The 22,335-nt window shown below is 24.9% G+C and overlaps 4 protein-coding genes across 4 annotated transcripts; 2 read left to right on the top strand and 2 right to left on the bottom strand.

The window, feature by feature from the left end:
- Positions 1–15,859: 15,859 nt before the first annotated feature.
- On the top strand, positions 15,860–17,151 carry LOC129611424 (uncharacterized). The gene is made up of 3 exons (XM_055524570.1): positions 15,860–16,070; positions 16,233–16,528; positions 16,613–17,151. The coding sequence occupies exons 1-3, from the start codon at positions 15,908–15,910 to the stop codon at positions 17,120–17,122; spliced, it is 969 nt and encodes a 322-aa protein (XP_055380545.1). The 5' UTR covers positions 15,860–15,907; the 3' UTR covers positions 17,123–17,151.
- Positions 17,152–17,200: 49 nt separating this feature from the next.
- LOC129611409 (39S ribosomal protein L17, mitochondrial) lies at positions 17,201–18,089 on the bottom strand. The gene is made up of 2 exons (XM_055524553.1): positions 17,816–18,089; positions 17,201–17,714 (listed from the first exon to the last, which is right to left on the bottom strand). Exons 1-2 carry the CDS (start codon positions 18,011–18,013, stop codon positions 17,310–17,312), a joined length of 603 nt encoding a protein of 200 aa, XP_055380528.1. The 5' UTR covers positions 18,014–18,089; the 3' UTR covers positions 17,201–17,309.
- Positions 18,090–18,533: 444 nt separating this feature from the next.
- LOC129611322 (required for meiotic nuclear division protein 1 homolog) lies at positions 18,534–19,786 on the top strand. The gene has a single exon (XM_055524405.1). The coding sequence runs from the start codon at positions 18,552–18,554 to the stop codon at positions 19,695–19,697; it is 1,146 nt and encodes a 381-aa protein (XP_055380380.1). The 5' UTR covers positions 18,534–18,551; the 3' UTR covers positions 19,698–19,786.
- Positions 19,713–21,879, bottom strand: LOC129611321 (anaphase-promoting complex subunit 7). Its single transcript, XM_055524404.1, has 5 exons — positions 21,760–21,879; positions 21,210–21,699; positions 20,468–21,135; positions 20,135–20,415; positions 19,713–20,069 (listed from the first exon to the last, which is right to left on the bottom strand). Exons 1-5 carry the CDS (start codon positions 21,829–21,831, stop codon positions 19,850–19,852), a joined length of 1,731 nt encoding a protein of 576 aa, XP_055380379.1. The 5' UTR covers positions 21,832–21,879; the 3' UTR covers positions 19,713–19,849.
- Positions 21,880–22,335: the final 456 nt, after the last annotated feature.

Below are 22,335 nucleotides of genomic sequence, written 5' to 3'. Positions count from 1 at the left end.
TATACTGGGACCAATATTAATTCAATGAAATTAAATTAAATTCAGTCCTCTTTTTAAATAAAAATTTGTAGCACAAACTTTTAATAAACATTTACGGTAAGATTTAACTGCTTTAATTTTAGAATCAACGAAATAATAATAAAATTTTTGTCATATTAAGTGTAAGGTAATAAAGTTTCCAATTTAAAATTTTAATGTATAACACTTTCAAATAAATAAGAAGGTAATTAAGACCTTTTGCACGATTTACACACGTTTCTATATTCGCATACTTGGTTTATGCACTTAATAATTTCGGTTTTAATTTAAAGAATGTATAAATTATTGAAAAAATGAAAATATCTTAAAAATTTAAATTGATATAATTAGAAAATATTAAAAATTGCAAAAATTTGAGGTGAAAATATAGAATGGAAAAGATAGAAAGAGAGAGCAATCTAATAGTGCAGGAATTTAAAAAATTCACGCGATAATGTATTTGGATTAAATATCATAAGGGGTTATTTTACAATCCCATTAAGGAATCTATGCTTGTATGTTTAAATTAAAGTATGCGTCAAGTGTTATCACTGTCATAATTATAGCAATCATAACATCAACAGTAACAAGAAATAATAGTAGTGTAATATTTTTTAACCTATGTGGTTTTCTTATACCCTTGAAATTGCAAGGATATTTAATATAAAAGAAAAATATTAATTGGTATACCTTAGAATTTACAAAATCAACTAGCTTTATATATGAAAATTTTCTCATTTATACTTTCATAAATAAAAAGAAAAATAAAGTTTACGTTTTCATTTTTCTGATTTTTGTTTTTTTTTACTTATTCGCACTTGTTAGTGGGTACGTTACCATTATTTTTGTTAATTCATAAACTTATAAGTTAAGAATAATTTCGTGACACAATTTTTAAGGACGAATTTTTTTTTTTCATTTGATAAAAAAGTGAAAAATAAATAATTTCATTTTTTATTATTGCAAAGAAGAAAAAAAATAACAAAATAAAAGTTAAAGGAAGCGAAGTTTTATGAGAAGGAATTTATTAACATGATAAATAAAGGAACCAAGTACATACATACTCTCATTATATGCATATATATATGAGATATTGTATATACGATATTGATAATTTAGCTTTATATTTTATATATACGAGTATAATATTTCTTAAATGTTATTATCCTTTACAATACAAAGTATATTCTTTTATGTACTTTAGACTCTACACATGTGCATGTCATTTAAATATAATATATACATATACATAATGCATGCATATACAAATTATCATATATGAAATTCACAAAATTTCATACATATAATTTTGTATACTTGTATTATTATAATGAAGTTTTCATGTTTTATATTACTTAGATTTCATATATAATTATAATAAATAAATAAATGAAAAATTAAATAATAAGAACTAGTTGAGGGCAATATGTATGTATATATATAAAATGGAATTTAGCGTAAATTATATTTATAAAGTATATAATTCTTATTATAATAAAAATAAATAAAAACAATAAGGTATTTATTAGCATTTGTACGAGTATACGTGCATGAATAAAAATTTTTTTAATAATATGACAAAAAAATCGAATGGTTGTTAGTGAAATCCGTATTCATTTTGAGAATCAAATATATATATCTAAGAATATTGTTCAAATAATAAATTTTATTTATATAGGTTGAGTAAATTTTAATTTGACTATCAGAAGTTTTGAATATTTTATGAGGACAACTCTGACATTTTTTCCATACATACGTATAGATATAGAGACTATTACTGCCATCATATTGTAGACAATAATATTTTGATCTCTTCACTCTGCGTACAACCCCGTCAAAACTATTTAAAATTTTAGGCTGATTTTAGGAGTTAAAAATTATTATTACAAAAAACTGTTCATATGCTATGCCGATAATACACATTTTAAAAATATCACCATATTATAACGTATGTGGGCAATAATAATTAAAAATTTAGAAAAAATTAAACATAATATTTCTCCGAAAAATATAATAAAAATTATATTTTACATATACTTCAAATATACTTACATATTATATGTCGATTAACTAATTCTAAAGAAAAAGGATGTCTAGCATAGGTTAGGTTAGATTGACGCTGCCATCCGAGGATACACCTAGGCCACTTGGGCCCGTTGTGATGCCGCAGGATATTCATATCCCCACCCTCACGTGAACCTGAGCCACCGTTTATTCCTCCTCCTCGTCACAGGAGCCTCTGCAGAGGTTGTTAGCGAGGCGTCCCATCCTTCTGGGTGGGAGAACAGTGCTCAATTACAACTCCTTTTACAACGCCAATGTCTAGCATAGATCTGATAACATTCTAACCTCATAGTACTCAAAGTCAACAAATTTATATAACAAAATTTTCGTTTTGAAATTTCTTAGAGATTCAACTACACCACATTGGATTCCGCTTTTATTACACTAAAATTTTCTTATTTGAGTTGACATATGTACTCGTATATGTATCTATTTTGTTCATACTATATAATTGCTTATATGTAATATTTAAATAAAGCATACACATATCCTTTTATATAACAATAATAATAAAAAAATTAGGTTAGCTGCTTATCATTTTAATTTTATAATAAAAAAAAATAGGGAGACATAAATATTATTATGCACATATTGTTATATTATTATAAAAAATAAATATTATTTTAAAACATAAATAATATACAAAATAATTATGTAAACAAGGTTGATGTTACGATATAATGCAATCTCATTGTATATTCATATGTGCTACTCACACAAATTTAGACCAAAATATGTGCATGTTATGTAAACATTATTATATAAATTTATTAAATTATAATTGGATACTCATTATATAAATTGAAATGTGAATATTTAGTGATATTGAAATTTACGATTTGAAAAATTTACGATTTATTTATGCTTAATAAAATTCCGATTTATTATATAAAATATTATGTGACAATTTTTATTTACTTTGATTCCATTATTATTTTATTAGGAATTCCTTAAAAATTTTCTAAATTCTTTAATATCTTTCTTAATATTTTTTATCTTGAGTTAATTTCAAGGTAAATAATAAATTTATTCGTTCTCCAATTTTCTATATTCAAAATAAAAAACTAACCTATCTATTATTTGATTTGAAATTATTTCGACACCTTTTTTTTATTTAGGAGGAATATGTTATCTATATTATTTTCATAATTTTCATGATTCATAGTATTTTGTTGCCAGGATGATACCATTTGACATCCTTAGATTATGATCCTTGGAAGTACACATATTAAATTTGTTGATTAAATTGACGATTCGGCAACTATTCCAGCTTTGGGACGAATATTTTCAACGCATAACAGGTGATATGCTATTTGAAATGTGTGAAAAATTGATTTTAAAATATGATCTTTAGAGTATAGGCCACCTAAAACGAATATATTAGTTCGAACTCCGTCTGTGATAACTCTCAGCGTTAACTCAAAAACGTATTAAGTTAGATTAGCCAAATTTTATTTCAATTTCTTTTTGTTCTTTTGCAATTGAATTGTTCAATTGCCAAGGTCCCTATTTACTTTTTGTTCAGTTGAAACAGCGGTTCGAAACACTAACAACTTCAAAAAAAAATTTTGTCATATAGAAAACTATGAAGCCTATAAGCTTTTATATAAACAAAAATTTACTATTATTTCAATCAAATGTGATAATGATGGCATACCCATATAAGTCCACACAAGACCTTCTATGGAACACCAAAATTATTTTAGTAATACCAAAGAAAATATAAGTCGTATAATACCCAAATTTTCGCTCAAATCAATTTAGGAATACTATAATAGGGCTATTAAGCTAGTAGAATTAATTCTTGATTGTATAGGTTCTTGAATAGGACCACTATTTCAATAAAATTTTGTTGAGATTGCAAAAATTGTTGCAAAAACTATGCCATGTACACTCAAAAATGACATAATTGCAATAATAATAATATGACTTCATGAATTGCCAAGAAAAATTGGCAAGATATTAACTTTATACCATCATAGTAATTTCCAAAACTTTGACTTTCTACATCTTCTATCTAAAAATAATCAAATAAAAGCGTGTAATTTTACTTAATATTCTCCAGCATTTTAGTAATTTATTTATTATGTTTATTGTAATAGGTGCTCACGGCTTACTCATACTAACATTGTTATAAAGAAACTTTCAATGATTTTCACTACATTAATGTCTTATACTTACTCTTATACCTTGTCCTTTATAGATACCTTTCATCTAAATGATTTGTAACAATTTTCCTCAATAACAAACCATTAATCGAGGCAACTGGATCTAGTTTTTACTTCCAATTGGTACAATTGTTTACCTATAACTGTCCCGAATCCGTTGGTTAACGTTGATATCTATCATTCTCCGATATCTTTCTCTTATTGCATTGACGACCAACCATCTATTGACGAACCCCTTTTCTATCATTTTGATTTTAAAAGAGCAAATTTCGCATTGCTAAATGATTTCTTTTCTACTTACAACTTCTCTTTAGTATTTAACTTTACTGATATTGAGTCTATGACGGGTAAGTTTTACGAAATCATTTTTGTTGCATTTGAATTTTATATTCCAGTGTTGAAAACTAAAGATACTACCTCTGGCCCTCCATGATTTTCACAAGAGTTGAGGGTACTTCGCAACAAAAAGAATAAGCTGTGGCGCAACTATCTCTCCACTAAAGGCGAAAGGGACTATGATAATTTCCGATTGTCGTATGATCAATTTAAATTATTCCTATACATCTATCTACTTTCTCTAAAAAAAAATTCTCTTTACTAATGATCAAACGCATCTATAAATAAATAAACATTTATTATTAAAAATCAATTTTATCTTTGAAAAAAATATTTTTAAAAAATTGAGAAAAAAAAAATTATAAATTTTTTTTTTTGTTTTCTTTCTGTTCATCATATATAACTGTTATACCTTAAAAGAGACACCCAACTGATCCAGATGATCAAATATTTTTTTGTAAAACATTAATTATATATAGAACTAGAAAAATATTCAATATATTTATTATAAACAAAGTTTTAAAAACCATTAAAAAAATATTATTTTTCAAAAATGAAAAAATAAAAAATATTAACAAACAATTCATAATTTTAACGAAAAAAAAAAATTTTTTTTTTTTAATATTTTATTAGATTTTTATTATTTTTGTTTTTCTCTATGTTATTTTTCCATTCATTTCTTCATAATAATAATTTATTTTTTATACTTTTACCATATTATCACTAATATTGTTATAAATACATATACATATATACGCTTAAGTAAGTATAGAAGTAAGTAGTACTGGTTATTTTAGAAATAAAAAGAAAAAATTTTCTACAACAAAAAAAAATAAGCATTAAAACAAAAAAAAAATTCGTTGTTTTAAAATGATTTGTTCTATATATACTTTTCATGTTAATACAATCATACTTACCCATATATATATAATTATAATATTAACAGTTTAACACACATAATTTGTATAAATACTTTATGCGTGCTCGACATTCTTATAAAAATATATACCGTCATATATGTAAATTCATATATTTAAAAATTCACATATGTACACATACCAGTTTATACATATTATATAAGTCCTATATTCATATATATGTTTAATTATTTCATGTTATATTTTAAAATATAATGTAGTAATCGATTGATATCAATGAATAATATATGTCTATATACGTGTTTCAATCTAATAGTAATAAAATAAAATAAATATAAAAAAAGAAAAAAAACGAAAGAAAAACAAAATATATAAGACACGTCTATAATCTTGCACGATTGACCATCCTGAGTAACTTGACCACACATACTTCTCCTCATATACTTTTATGCTCAGCTGGATATCGAAATGTTGAACAATCAATAAATTTTAACACATGATCACATTAAGAATCTGAGAAATAAAATTTTTTATTTCATATAATTTTGCTAGTTTATTTTTTTTTTCTCTCATTCTCTTTATTTTATTTTATTTTTTTTTGTTACTTGTTGTAAATCAATATTTCATTAATATTTAATAATTAGAAATTTTATTTTACATTTATAATATATATATTTAGAGAGTAAATCCTTTCGCTACCACAAGAATATTTCATTCTAAATATAATTCAGAATATTCTAGTAGGTAAAATTGGTATATAGCTATTTGACTTGAAAGTTCTAAAACCAAAGTCGAAGCCATAATTTTTAGCCATATAACAACCATTTTTTTTTTTAAATAATTTTTGTAATAAAAATTCGATTATTATTCGTCTATTTTATAAAACAAATCGTGAATGTATTTAAGAAGTCCGCTACATAATATAAGAATATTGTTATACTGATTTAGACTGATAATTAATAAAATTAAATTTCCATTTAAAAGTACAATTCTAAAGTAAGATTTGAAAATACAATAGCATAAATTTTAACCTAAAAGTATGCAATAACTATAAAGCCAGTGTATATTTTTTAATTTTGAAAATATTCAGTTAGTAATTACTCTTTATGAATTAATTCTTAAATAATAGCTAATGTAAATTAAAATTAATTTCACATTTTATTGCTTACTTTATTCGAACTTATAATAATAAGTTGTAAATAATATGCAATTTTTAAATACAATTCTTAAAACAATTATATATCCTATAATTTTCTTGTATAACATGTAAAATATAGTGTTATTTCTATGTTTATGTTTATAAAAACCGATCATTGATGGTTAATTTTAATTTTGTTTTTTTTTTTTCTGTTTTTATTTTTTTTTTTCATACTCTAAAGCTTGAAAAATATTATGTTGAAGTACATTTTGTTTAAAACGGCAATAAATAATTTTCGCGTAGGACTCCTTTATTTTATCCTTTTTTTTTTGTTTTTTTAATAACATTAATATGAGAGTTGTGATTTCTGATCGAAGTATTTAAGATTTATTCTTATTGTAAAAGTTAATTTGTATATTATTTAAATATTTAAGTACATACATTCAGTTAAATAAGAGTAAATAATATAATTCATAATTTTAATTTTGTTACCCCTAAAAGTATGCAAAAATTATTAGGTATATAATTTTATGCAGATTTATAAATTGTTATTGAGTATTATATAATGTTAACATTTATAATGTTAAAAAATAATAAAACTTACATTGAAACCATGTTTGCAATCCGTACTTTTACTTAGCATAATCAAATTTAAAATTTCTAACTATACTGTTACGTATTTGTTTTAAAAAAGTGACTTATCTTAATACGTTTTACCTAACACAAATTGATTCCTAAACTGAAATTCTTAAATACGCATATAATAAAATTATTTGCGTACTTTCTCGATTTTAAATCAGAGTCCTAGTTTAATAAGCAGGTTTCGAATTCCACTCAAAATCCCGGCTCATCAAGAATTTAAAATATCAAAATTTAAATTTGAATAATATTATATATTGAACAACAAGTTAATAATCTCTTGCATATTATAATGGTGTAGTTGTACTTAAAATATAAAAATTTTTGAAAAAAAAATTTCCAATTCTTTTTATCTAAATTCTTATCTTCTTATTATTTTCATATTCTTGTTTTAATTTCGTTTTTATTTTTTTTTTTTGTTAATATATGGTGAATAAATAATAATTTTCGTGTTATATTTTGTTCATATGTTGAATATTCAAATAAAAATCATAACATTGAATAAATTTACATCAGAAACCATACGATCAAATATAACGTGTGAGAGCTTATACTTAATAATATCAGTATATAACAATATATAACAATAATATAAGAGTAAAAATTACAATATATGTAAGTATAGTTAAAAGAGTATAAAATCAAGCACATTGCATGTTTTCATCGAAGTTGTTTTCTTTTTGTTTTTATTTTTTTTTCTTATTTTGTTTTAGACACACATTATATTCCTTGCAATTTGTTTTTGGAGTATATACTTAAGAAGAAAAAAAAAAATACATGAGTATTTTGTATAATAATATTATAGCCAAATAACGCAATTAAGTAAAGTTAGATTAACGATGATAGGAGCAAAGATTGTGGTCAACAACTCAACAGATCAAATTAAAAAGAAAGAAAAGAGAAGAGGAAAACAAAAAATGAATGTAAAAGTTAAGTTATTTTTCTTTTCTAAATTTTTTTTTTGTTTTTTATTATTTTTGTTGTTTTTATTTTTCAGTTTTATTTTGCTTTGAATATTTGCAACCAATTGGTCAAAGATTTGTTGATGTTGCGGAAGTTTATGATTGTTGAGTCAATAAGACATATCATTTTTTAATAAATAATTTTACAAATTCCAGCTGTAATAATCATTTTTTATTTTTTATTATTTTGTTTCTCATTATGAGCAATTTTATCCTATGTTTTTTTTTTTTCCCTATAAAATTGAAATTAAATATTAAAAGAGAAATTATGAGAATTGTTGTATTTGTGTTATATAAAATTTTTTTGATTTTCTATTATTTTTTACCGCTTACTAGTTATTATTATATTTAATTATCTTCACAAAATATTTTAAATTTTATCATTACATTTTACAATATGAAATGTATAGTGGAGTTAACATTTAATATAAATTGTTAACATTTAATATAAATTATTTAATATTTTTTTAACATTTAATATCAATTGCAGTTTTATCTATACTTGTAGCAATTTTCTTAAATATTTAATTAGAACTTAAATTTTAATTGAGTTTTTAATCAAATTGTATATAATATACATATGTAAAATTTAATACATATATATGTATATATATCATATATGTATGTATATACTATTTGTACATATTTTGAGGACGATTTTTTAGAAAATATTTAATGTAAATTTAAAATTACAATTTTTTTTTAGCGAAATTAAAAGAGATAAGGTGATGAATAAATTATATAATATACGTTTCTTAAACAAAAAGCAAAGTGATATAAAATACGCTATAGTTTTCCTTCAAGATATCTTTAATATTATGCTAATTAAAAAGATACAATTTAAATTACAAAGGTTTAATTTAAATTGCAAAACAAAAAATTACAGATTATTACAATGTTAACTGGTTTAAATGACTATTTAATTATTCCTTTCCAGAAATGTTATTGCTATATGCCCGGAGCAATTATTTAAATCATGCACTAGATAGAGGATTAAAATTCAATATATTTTAGTCTAAGTAAAAATATCGCTGCATATTTATTTTATATATGACGTAACAACCATATTTATCAAAAATTTGCACAAATATTCCAATGCTCTGATGCTTCAATACTAGACTAATTTGCACTGTTATATATGAAATCCTCTATTATTTTAATACGTATTTAAGTATTAAACATTTTTCGGCAGGTTCCTTCATATTAATGAATATTTTTTGCAAAAGGTGAGTTAATTGTAATTTTATATGTATCATATATATAAAAGATATATATGAAAATTCTGTTCTCGAAATACTTATATATGTATTTTAATATTATGCTAAAATGGACTTATACATATGCCGCTTTAAAAAATCATCAATTTTTTAAATTAGAATAGGTATTTAATTTAGTTTAAGTTCAAAAACTGCTAGTATTTATTACATAAATATTATTGACATATGTTATGTAAATATAGATTGTAGATTGTAGATTCTAAGGGAACCGAGTAGGACAGTAGCATCCCCCCAAGCCACCGCAGCCATTTTTGACTTATTGTAGCCACCCCACTCCCCCGTCTATAATATCCCCGTCCCCATCACAAAGCCGGAGATATCCCTAAGGGAGTTGGACAATAGTTCCCGAACACTTAGGGACCCATGTCCAAGACAATTGCGGCGCCGAACAGCCAGTGCCGGACAGTCGCAGAGAATGTGCACGGCGGTCTCATCGCCACCCCCTAAAACCCATGTAAATATAATAAAAACTTCATAACAAATTATAAATTTTAAATCTACATATGTATAAAAATTATTAAAATAACATTCCATTTTTTATTTTGTTTTTTTAATACTAAAATAGAGTTAAATTTATTAATATTAATTAAATTAATAATATTCATTATCTATATATATAATATTTATATAAATATATTAAAAACTAATAAAATAGTTAATTTATTTAAAAATATTTTACATATAAAATTTATTAAAATGTTCATATACAAATATACAATAAAATATATATTTCGTTTGTTTACTTCAACACTGAGATAACTCAAAAATTTGAGCATTTAAGCAAAAACGAATTTTAAAATTTTAGAATTCTGATTATAACAATATTTTATATTTCATAGTAAGTGACAATTTTCAAGCTAGAGAAATTGTACTTTTCCACAAATAGAAATGCTTTAAGGCCTTATTTCTACATTAATAACTCAAAATGCTTATTTTTGGAGTTATGTCACTGTTGCATTAAATCAGTGATATTTACACAATTTATGTAAACGTTCACATATACATATATAAACTTTTTGAATATGATATGTTTTTTACAAAATATTTCTTTATAATATACATATATTGAATAAATTATTAAAAAATAAAGTTTATTCAAACACCCACAGATATTTAATGAGCTTAGTAAAGAAATCAAACTAGTGACAATAAGTATGTAAATAATATGTACATATATATGTATGTATGTGCATATGCGCCAAGCTTAAAGACAAGAAAAAAAAAGATAAAAAATTTAAAAAAATTAAATTTTCACTGCTTGAAAACTTTTACTGTTTTCAACCAAAAATAATATAAAAAATAAAATAGAAAATATTAAAAATAATATGTTGAAAAAAAAAAACAATTTCGATGTGTTGATTACTTTAACCTAGAAATATAATTTATAAAAAGAATAAAAATAAAAAAATATCATTACCACTCTCTTAAATAATTCTTTCTTTTGTACATATTATGCTTTTCTCCTTTCGGTAATCTTTAGTATTTTTAAAAGAGAAAAACAAAAAAAAACAGAAGAACAATCGACGCGTGCTGTTTTCTCAAAATATTTTTTTTTTCCATATTACGCTCTTTTCTAATATTTTATGTAGAAAAGAAAACTGTCGTTGTATAGAACTGTCGTATATATGTATATAGAATTGTCGTATAATATGGTATGTAAGAGTAAGTTTTTGTATTTTAATATAGGCGATTATTCTATTTGAAAAAAATATTTCATTTCGATCATATCATTAGTTTAAATTAAAAATTGATAAGAACACCATAGTGTTGCGTGCTTGTCCCGAAGTATGCCACAAAAAATAAAAGCAGTGATACTCCAAATTATATTGCTGAATTTATATTTAAACTCTGCAGTTTATTATTAAGCAATTTTAAGCAATTTTACTATACAAAAATTATATAATAATTAATCTTTTATAACGTTTTATTAATAAAATAAATTGAATGTTTTTATTCCATTTGTCCTATAATGGAACATCGAACACCAAAAAATTAAAATAATAAAAATTTTACTTTTGTATATACTCGTATGTATAGGTTAAGTAATTTTAATTTAATTGTTTGTAAATCTATTCATTCACGGTAATTAACCTAGTGCTATTAAAAAAATTTAAAATTGATTGGAATTCAATTAAATACTATATTAAATAATTGTTTTACTCAGTTATCGTTATTATTGTATGATTACTTTAAAAATTCTTAAAATATTTTATGTACATATATACATATAAATTAATCAATGTAGTATTGTACTGAATGAAAAATTATAATATGTATTTAATTACATTATAGATTTTCCGTATAGATTATTCAACCAAAAACAAATATATTATAATTTATGACAAGCTATTGAAGGATTTGATTTTAACTTATATGCACATTAACATGTGTATATATATACATATACATTGTGTCTGTTCAAATAAAACTGAAGAAAATATCCACTGTTTATAGTTTTCAGTTTAAATGAAAAATTATTTCAATATTATAATTTGTGAATGCATCTTTTATCTCTTTTACAATATACATACATATAAAATATATTTTATTGAATCAATATTGAATTCATTCACTGCGGGATATCCTTAAAAATATATGTATAAATATAAAGGTATAAAAGAATTTTTGTATTATGATTTTATTTTTATATTTTTCACTATTTAATCTTTTATTATGATAAAGAAAAAACAACTTATCTTGCTTGGTGGTAGTTAAAATTCTTATAATATTAAAACCAACAAGTTGTATAATATCGCTGTTGTCGTGCGGTGTCATATAACCATTTATATATAAAACATTTAAAAATGTCATCAATAAATTCATTTACAGTGGCACTATTTGGTGACGAAGATCTTTTTCCAAATTTACCATATACCATATTATTATAGTTTATTAAATATAATATTATCTTATATGAATATCAAAAGATTTTTATCATGAAAATCATATTTTTTTGATAGCATTATATTTATGTTGTATAAACGTACATATATAACAATAGTCTATAATAATTATACAAACATGTATAATACGTGCTTACTTATGAATATAATATAATACACGTACCATTTTTGTGAATTTAAGATTCCATTCAAATTGAATTTGAATTAATTATATACTCGTATTTGAGAAAATACAAGATTTATGTAAACCTAATTAACAACAATAATAATAATAATGTGCACATTTGTATATATTAATTATTGAATCATTAATTATATAATATATAAAAATATTGTATTATTGTTACTTAAAGTAATTCCTTAAATAATCATTAAAATATAGAGCGTAGAATCAAAAATGATAGTACTGAAAAAATTGTTGAAAATTGAAAAAAAAAAGTAAAAACGTTTCAGTCAGTATAAATCGACCGAATTATACCCTGCACGTTAGCAATCTGAGCTTAAAATTTATTTTTGAAATATCTAGAATTAGCTCTCATTGTTATATACCAAGTATTCAAACCTAAGAAACCACTCTATAGAAACTGCATGAATATGGTTGAACTATAATTGGAAACACAACTGCCAAGTTTCATGAATTTAACTCTATTATTTTCCCAAATTATTAAAATTTTCTTATGGAGTTGTATGGCAGCTACCCGAATCTGTTAGGTCATTCCAACAAAACTTCTGGAATACATGTGACCAACAATTGAACAAATGACTGCCAAGTTTCATGAATCTAGCTTTATTATTTTACCAAGCACTTAAAATTAGCTTTTGGAGCTGTATAGCAGCTACCCAAACCTGACAAGTCATATCACCAAAACTTCAGGGATATATGTGACATATATGTAATTGGACACACGACTGCCAAGTTTCATAAGTCTAACATTATTATTTTCTCAAATATTTAAAGTTAGCTTTTAAAGTTGTATGGCAGCTACCCGAACCAGTGCAGCCATTTCATCAAAACTTTCAGAACATATGTAGAATGTAATTGGACACATCTTTTCAATATTTAATAATGTTATCTTAATTATTTTTTGAAATATTTAAAGAAACCTCTTTGAGTTGTATGGCAGCTACCCGAACTCGTTGTCTGAATTGTCTCAATTATAACAGCAGCCCGTCGTTTGCGCATAAAAAAAAAACAACTTGTGAAAGTTTGGTATCGATTGCATTATTCGTTTTTGAGTAATCGTGTGTAACAAGCAAAAATTAAGGAAATTTCGAAATCAAATTTAGACACACATTTCATTAACGTCTATAATTAATCATTTGAGTTTTTATAGTTATCTAAAAAAAATCTAATTGAATATTTTAAATTCACTTTTCAAATTTTTAATCAATATAAATTTACTAAAATTTTAGGCAAAAAATATGGAAAATCTTGATAGAATTGAAGAAATTTTCTATACATATAGAAAATCAGAAATGGGAGAATTTCGAAAAATAAACAAAATGGAAAAATATACGGATTTTAACAAAAAGCCCTCATATAAATTTCAAATAAAACCTGAATTTAAACCAAAAAATATTTATACTAAAAATATAATTTCAATTAGGCATTTGACAACGCCTGATAGTTTACTTGTATTATGTTGTACAATATTAAGTAAAATGCCTCTTCCAGATGCATTTTGGTGGAATAATTTTAAAGTTATAAAATGGATTGAAAATTTAGGATTTCCGCAATATAAGGTGTAAACTTCTGTTATTTACCCAACAAAATAACATAAAATTTTTGTTTTTAATTTTAGTCAAGTTTTTTTGAAAATCAAATTACCGGTTTGAATTTACTTTTTTTGGAAGCAAAACATTTACAAAAAATGAACATTAAATTATTTGATGATATTCAAATTATTACGAAAAATATCCGTTCAATTTATGGCATTGAAATGATTCAATTTTCAAGAAGTATATCACTGCCACCTCGTTTACCATTAACACATTATTTTTATTATCGGGCACATACAGGATACAAATATAATGAAGCGAAACCATTTAAACTTTGGAATTCAATGAAAATATTAAGAAATTTACCAAATTATTATGAACATTGGGATTTATTGTATGAAACGCTTAATAACCGACGAAGGAATTATAAAAATCCGGAAATTTTAGCTTTTTCTTCAAAATTTAATTTATATAAAATAAAAAATTATAGAAAAATAGAAGACATGAGAAAACCTACACGACATATTTCAATTAAACAAGAAAATTGTAAATGCACTTTATTGCCTTGTACTTGTGATGAAACCTATACAAAACCAATTCGTACAAAACCATATAAATTTTTACATAAGATTAATGAAAAAATTGAATTAAGAAAAAAATTTGATTCTATTAAAGAAACAGAGCATGGGTTATGCCAGTGTAAAATTTTTTGTACCTGTAATTTAATTGTAGATACAGTAAAATCAACTTTGACAATATTAAGTAAAAAACTTCCTGAAAAATATGGACCAACAATAGTAACTTTACCTCATATAATTCAAACAGAGAAATCTTTTAAAAAGGGAAAAATCTGTTGATGTTAAATTTTTATAATAAATATAAAATTTCTATAATAAAATTTTGTTGGAAAAATTTCTTCAATAAAACTGCTTTTAAACTCTACTTCTTTAAAAACAAAATAAAAATTTTCTTTCAAAAAACTGCAAACAAATAAGATGTACATACAACATATATATGAATGGGTGCAATAAAAACAAAGATGTATGTACGTAAAAATTTTATCATAAATGTGCAATAGAGTGAATAGTTTATATTTTGAATAGCATTAAAGAACGAGTATATAAGAAAAATTGTAACAATAAGTATTGTAATTATTTCATGCTTAGTGACATAAACGAACCAAAATTGTTTGGAAAAACTACAGAAGGGTTCAAAATTTATGGTGTATAATGAAGAAATCATTACAAATTCAAACGGCGCTTGATAGTAAAATTGAAATATGTATGTATGTATTTAAAAAATGTTTAAATTTTTAAAAGTAGAAGCGAAAACTACATAATGTGTAGTAACAAATGTGTATTTATTTTTTAGTAAAAAAAATGGTATTTTAGAATTGTGAATTAAAATTTTTAATATTTTACCATCACCGGAGTCTGATAGCAATATATACATACATATATGTAATCTTTTGTGATAGTATAAAAATTTATAATTTTTAGTCATACATTTTTATTCCTCTTTCATAAATTGATTTGAGAAACAAATTATACCCCTATGTACACCTGTAAAAAATTATCAACTGATTCACTAAGGTATAACAACTTTAGTTTTTTCTTTATTATTATAATTGATCATTGTTGTATTATTATGAAAAATGAACAATACTAATAACACTAATGTTAAATTCAGCATAAAACAATAAATCTATTTAGGAAAAAAATAAATTCAGTTTTTGTAAAGACATGACTTAAAAAAGACGTTCACGGTATATCTGTTAATTTAAAAATATTGTTTGAGTCCAAAAAATGATATTGTTCAAAAGTGGTGCTTTACATATTTTTACATTATTCTTAGTTGTTATTTTAATATTATTATGGGAGATAGGAGAAATACAATCTAAAGAAATTGCTAAAAGGGGTATTATGGACAATATTAATAATGGAATACGTTTTGCAGGGCAAATTTTTGGTAAATTTAATATTTAAAAAAATTTTAAATAGCCAAATATTACAAAAACAAAATAAACTTTACAACATACGTTTACATATTTGAAAATTCAACATCAAAAACATTAAAAACAAATGTACCTATTACCCATATTTGTATTTTACGAAAAAAAATTATCTGTAGGTATTAATAATGCTGCCGATGTTGCTAATTTAGTGGCAAAAGCTTTTGCACCTAAAACTTTCCAAAAACCAGAATATTCTGCTAATAACCTTAACACTGCAGAAACTTTAAATACTGGCGAAACTGAGCAATCATATTCTATATATCAAAATGCAAAACAAAGCGAAAATGAAGATACCGAACCAACGCCCTTAAACACAGGTTTTGTGATTGCGAATATGTTAAAACTAATGGGTCTAGATACAGCAAAGTTAGGAGCTTTAGCTCTTAATATCATTATAGTGATAGCACAGATGGTAACTTTAAATTTACATTTTTATGCATACTACACTCCTTTTTTCGATGCTAATTAATTTGAAATTATTTGAAATTGTATTTAGATTGGAAGTACTTTTACCCAAAATCAAAGTTCAAAAATTCATTCACCTGAACAACATTTAGACTTAGATTCTGGGAGACAATCGAAAATATCAGATCCAATAAATGATTATAAAAGCAATATTTCGGATACAGACAAGTTAAAACCTGGTTCACCATTTGATTGGATTTTGGAAAATCCATCGGAAGAATTAAAAAAATTGCTTCAACAAATTAGAGATGAAAAATTACCAGAATATTTTATTAGTCAAATAAATGAGATAGAAAAGGAAAGTGGAGAAGGAGATTGTATTAAAATTCTAATTTGCAAAATTCAACCATTCTTTTGGAGTATGCAAAAGCAAGTTATCAAACGTATTGATGGTATTCAAAATGAAGAAAATGAAAGTGAAAATGATAACAGAACAGATGTGTTCTATAAATATTTGCCAACTCTTAACGATTTCAAAAAACATGGAGATTTATGCGAAAAGAAATTTCCAAAATGTAATTTTTATGTAAGATCACGTTAAAACTGGCTTAAATTTGATATTTCAGACAAACTCATACACTCAATTTTAAAAGAGAATTAGAATATAGCAAAGTTATCGAAAAAAATATTAGCTAATTATTTTGCTCATTTGTTTTCTTTTTCCATTAAAAAATTTTGCTAACCGTACAATTTGTTATTTAAGGCAAATAAATCAAATAAAAAATTATTTATTTCGTTTCTTTCTCCTGCTTTGTTTCTTCTGTAGTAGTTGCTTTAGTGGCCGTAGTACTATTTTCTAATTGTGTTTGTAATGCCTGCAATTTTTCTTTATTAAATTCCTTTTTAGCTTCATCTAATAAAACGTTATGTAATAAGTTCCTATTTAAACTATAATCGGGCAATAGGGATGGGTAAGGATTTCCTCTTAATTCTAAAACGGATCTACTATATCCTCGTTCCTGATATTCCCTCGGTGCTCTATAGATTTTAGTGAAAGAAGTATTGCAATTCTCAAATCTGGGAACTAATACTCGGAATAGCTTATACATTAATGGCTTTTCGGTCAACCAATAGTCTGCTATTTCAACAGTTGGTCTGTGATTCTCACCATAACGTATCGCATCAGAAATCAACTGCAAGAAAATTATTATGTGCAATATTACTTCGAATTTGTAATGATTGAATAAAAATCATAATTTGCTCTATTTTTTAAAGTGGTAAAATTAAAACTTACTCTTTCAGCATAACCTCTTGCTTCATCAGCACGATTATAATTTAATTCAATCCTTTCATGTTTAATTAATGCCGTAACAGTTTTTCGAAGTTTGTTTAACCTTCCTTCGGGACCATCTTTATTCTTCAAATTTCGTTGGCGACTTCGCACAGCAATTTTTAATTGAGACACCAATTTCGTTACATCTGCTTGATTCATACTTTATATATTATTTATAAATATTTTGGAAAATTTATCATGTAGTTTTTAATTTCTTCACTTAATTTAACCAACATATGTCATTGTCAAAAACATGAATAATGAGTTCACAATAGTAAAATTCTTAAAAAAATTGTCAAAATTTTACAATAGTAAAATTTATAAGAAAACTGTCAAAAATTCGTAGTTCCGTAAAAAAGCTGTCAAAATTGAAATTAAATTTCGAATTCGAAAAAACGGTTTTATTCAGATAATAAAAACAATATGTTTATGAAAATACAAACAAAAACTTTTTTTTCTTAATTTATATTGCTAACTTACATATATTATACAATTATGATTCTATATTTTATGTCAATTATCATTTCATATTTCGGAACAATAAAAAAAGATGTCAGTTCCTTGAACGTGGCTGTAAGAGCCTTTTCTGTAGAATTTCTGTAAAGTTATCGTTGTTGTATTTTCATATTCCAGCTGTTTTCTCAAAGTCTATTGGGATTATTAGTAAATAAATTCAAATACTATCACTATCAGTGAAATGATTAATATTTTTAAAAATACTCTTTTTTTTACCAAAAATCCTCCGTTGAGGAAAATATTACAAAAAAAAATCTTATTGTCCAAGCACTCTATACTATTTTATCAAAAGAACTGTTTTGCAAGCCAAAATGTTTTATCTAAAGGTGAAAAAGTTCAGGATGCCGAAACTATAGTAAAACTCAAAAGAGATCCTGCAAATAAGAAGAGCAAACAAGATTCTTTTAAAGCACAAGGATTCTTTAATGTTAATGCGTATACAACTGCAGAAGAATATGATCTTGAAAATTTACTTCTCGGAATAGAAGAGCAGGAACTATATACTCCCAAAAAGTTTTTCTCGACTGATTACTTAGGTGCTCAACAAGATGTTTTATATGTTCGTGCTAAATATGAAGTTGATAAAGAGCCAAGAGATATATTTTTTTTCCGGGAAGGTGTAATAGTATTATGGAATTGTGACAGCCTGGAAAATAACAATGTTTTAAATTTTATTAAAAATTATGAAAAGGATCGTTATTTAAAACCATTAATTCAAGGTGAAAGTGAAGTAATGCCTTACGCTTATGTATCTGAAAATGAAAAAGCTAAATTCAAAGATTCTACATTTTATTTGAGTCAACAGGAAGACAATTTCTTAGAAAAGTACACATTTTCAAATGCTCTTTCAACTACAATAAAATTGGGAATTTGGGAAGCAATATTGGATCGCTACATAAATAGCTTGCATTTTATTACTGAAGACCTAAAAAAAGGACGGAAAATAAAAATTACTAGAGCAGAACTTTTGCGGAAAACCGGAGAATTATTTGCTCTAAGACATTCAATTAATTTAAGTTCCGATCTTTTAGATACTCCGGATTTTTACTGGGATCGTGAAGAACTAGAAAATTTATATAACCAAGTTTGCAATTATTTTAGCATTTCCCGAAGGACAAGAGTTATGAACGAAAAACTTAACCATTGCATTGAACTAGCCGATTTAGTAAGCTCCAATCTTAATGATGCCCATCACGTTCGTTTAGAGTGGATGATAATCATTTTGATTATGGTTGAAGTAGCATTTGAAATAGTTCACTATGCCGATCGTTATTACGAATCAAAAATGGAAGAGGATAGACTGCAAACCAATTTAATTTCACAGTAATTATTTGTCGGAAAAAGTCATGACGAATTTAATGTGTTTTATTAAATTTTTTTTTTCAATCGATAGCTAAAAGTAAACATTTTTTTAAACTTACTGTAATTTAATAATTTCTTATCATTGTTTTTAATTATACTACAATTGTATATTTTATTTCACTGATTCAACTCAGCATCTATGTCGGACCAAAATAGCTCCGTTTCAGATTCCGCCTCATTAGCAGGAGATATTTCTACTAATTCAAAAGAAGGGTATTCGACGACCTCGTCTAAAGATGGTGTAGTGTAAGAATCAGGCTGTTTGTTAGCATTTCTTGCTGAGGGGTTTCCGATTGCATTTAATCCAGCTAAGGCTTGCGAATTCGTTGGGTCCATGCTTGAAAAAGAATTTAAATTTCTCTTACAGTTATTTTAATTGTATATGTTAGTATATATGATTACTTTAAAGCTGTTGTATAATTATCTAGGGCGCCCTCCATGTCGTTTTCAGTGGACAAAAGATCTCCCAACACAGAATACAACCAACAATTTGGGTGATAAGACACTTGTTTTCTTAACAATTTAATAGCTTCGCCAGTTTCACCTTCTTGTTGCAATATTTCAACCTTAAGTTGCACCGCCTGGTAATTGTACTCATCCAAAGCTAAAGCTTTATCTATAAACGACTTAGCCTTCTTTTTACCCGTGGGGTCTTTCGACAGCATTAAAGCTCTGGCTAAAAGCTAGTAAAAAGCTAATGAATAAAAATTAAGTGAGATTAAAAAAAATTCTTACAACATAACTTCTTGGATCGTTTTTAAAAGATCTTATAGAATGTGCAGCCATAGTTTGGGCATGCCTAAGTCTTCCTAGGGCAGAAAAGCAATGTGTTAGAGCTTTATAAGTTTCAAAACGATATCTAGCTAAGCTTTGAGCAGTTTTTAAACATGTTAAAGCTATATTCAATTTTTTAAGCTGACAAAATATAAGCCCTTTTAATAAATGTGCCTCAAAATTCCTAGGATTTTCCGCGATTGCCTTTTGAAGAAAATAAATAGCCTTACTATGTTTATCATGCTTATCTTCAGCTTTTAAATGTTGTGCTGCTACAAACCAATTTTCAGAGGAATATTCAATTATTGGCATTTGTGGCGTTGCAAGTTTTTCTAGCTCCTGGAATTTATTTTTTTTAGCATAAAGTATAGACAAAGCCATAATACCATCTGTCATTTGAGGGTTTGTCATATATGCTTGTGATAAATAGTTCAATGCCATATCCGAATTGTCGTTGTAGAAATAGCATTCCCCAATCAAACTTAATAATTTATCATTATTTCTTAATTTTGAGTTTTGATTAATAGTTTTGAATGTTTCAGTTGCTTCAGTCAATTTACAGTTAAAAAGAAGATCATATCCTTTTATCCAAGAAGCTAACCAATCTGAACATTGAGGTGAGCTGCAAGCTAAAAAAATCATTAAAATAAACCATGTATGGTTCATGTTAAGTCATAAATATTAAATATAAACTTTATTTTACCATTAATAATAATTGAATTCACTTCGTGACCGTTTACACCTATTTCTAATAAGCATTTAATTGTATCTAATGCTAAAGGACATTCAAAAAGAACTTCTTTATAAGAATGAGTAGCACTGTTGTCATCAGTTCCATAAACGTGTTGCAATTTCCCTAACAGGTAATTCATTTTGGGACTTTTATTTTTAATTGAATGAAGAACGAAAATTGCTTTTTTCGGTAACTGCATTTCTTTTAGACATATTGCAAAGCGGTATTTACTTTCAGTGTCTGAAAAATGTTCGTATGCTTGCTCAATTAGAATTAAACTAGCGGCTTTGGACCGTTGCAAAGATTTTCTAGTTTCTATGACATCTTTGAAATATTTAGCTGCAGTGTTATATTTTCGTTCAATAAATGCAGAATTTGCTTGGAAAAGCAACAACTGATATTCTTGTTCCTGTGTCAAAATACTGCGGTCATTTTTGAACACTGTTTGAAGAATATTAGCCTACGATTTGAAAATTCATTAAATTGATCGGAAATATGAAAATAATTAGTTTTTGCTCACCAGCATCAAAACTTCTGAATACAGTTCATAATCATATAATTTCTTAACATTCATAAAAAGAGTATTATCCATTTTATTCAAATTTTAAACCAACAACTAATTTATTTTGTTTTGTTTATAATTTGATCAAATAATGACATATGCTTCATAACAAATTGAATAGAGTTGTCAATTTCAAAAAATTTTAGTAGATATTTTTTTACTATTTCAATATGTACAGGTAAATAATTAAAAAAAAAAATTGGTAAAAAATCAGCAATCATTTTCACTTAAATTTTTGTTCTTCCTATTTCGTCTAGTAAAATTTTCTATCTACCCCTTCTTTAAAAAAAATTATACTTTGGAACTTATATAGCTCGGCACCCATAATAATATTTGTAATATGATAACCATTGGAAATATTTGTCATTTGAATGACATTATTTTTGATCTTGTTTTTTCCCCAACCCTCCATTTTCTAAATCAAGATGAAAACAGAACAAGAGCTATTTTCCGTGGCGGGATGCGGAAATTCACATAGAATACGGATTTATAAATGGGATTATTCAGAATGAAGCGAAATTATCAATGGAATTG

Source organism: Condylostylus longicornis, unplaced genomic scaffold, assembly GCF_029603195.1.
Source record: "Condylostylus longicornis isolate FDR11 unplaced genomic scaffold, ASM2960319v2 ptg000049l, whole genome shotgun sequence".
Lineage (NCBI taxonomy): Eukaryota > Metazoa > Arthropoda > Insecta > Diptera > Dolichopodidae > Condylostylus > Condylostylus longicornis.
The sequence above is the reverse complement of the archived record's forward strand: the minus strand, read 5'-3'. Positions and strand labels throughout refer to the sequence as shown.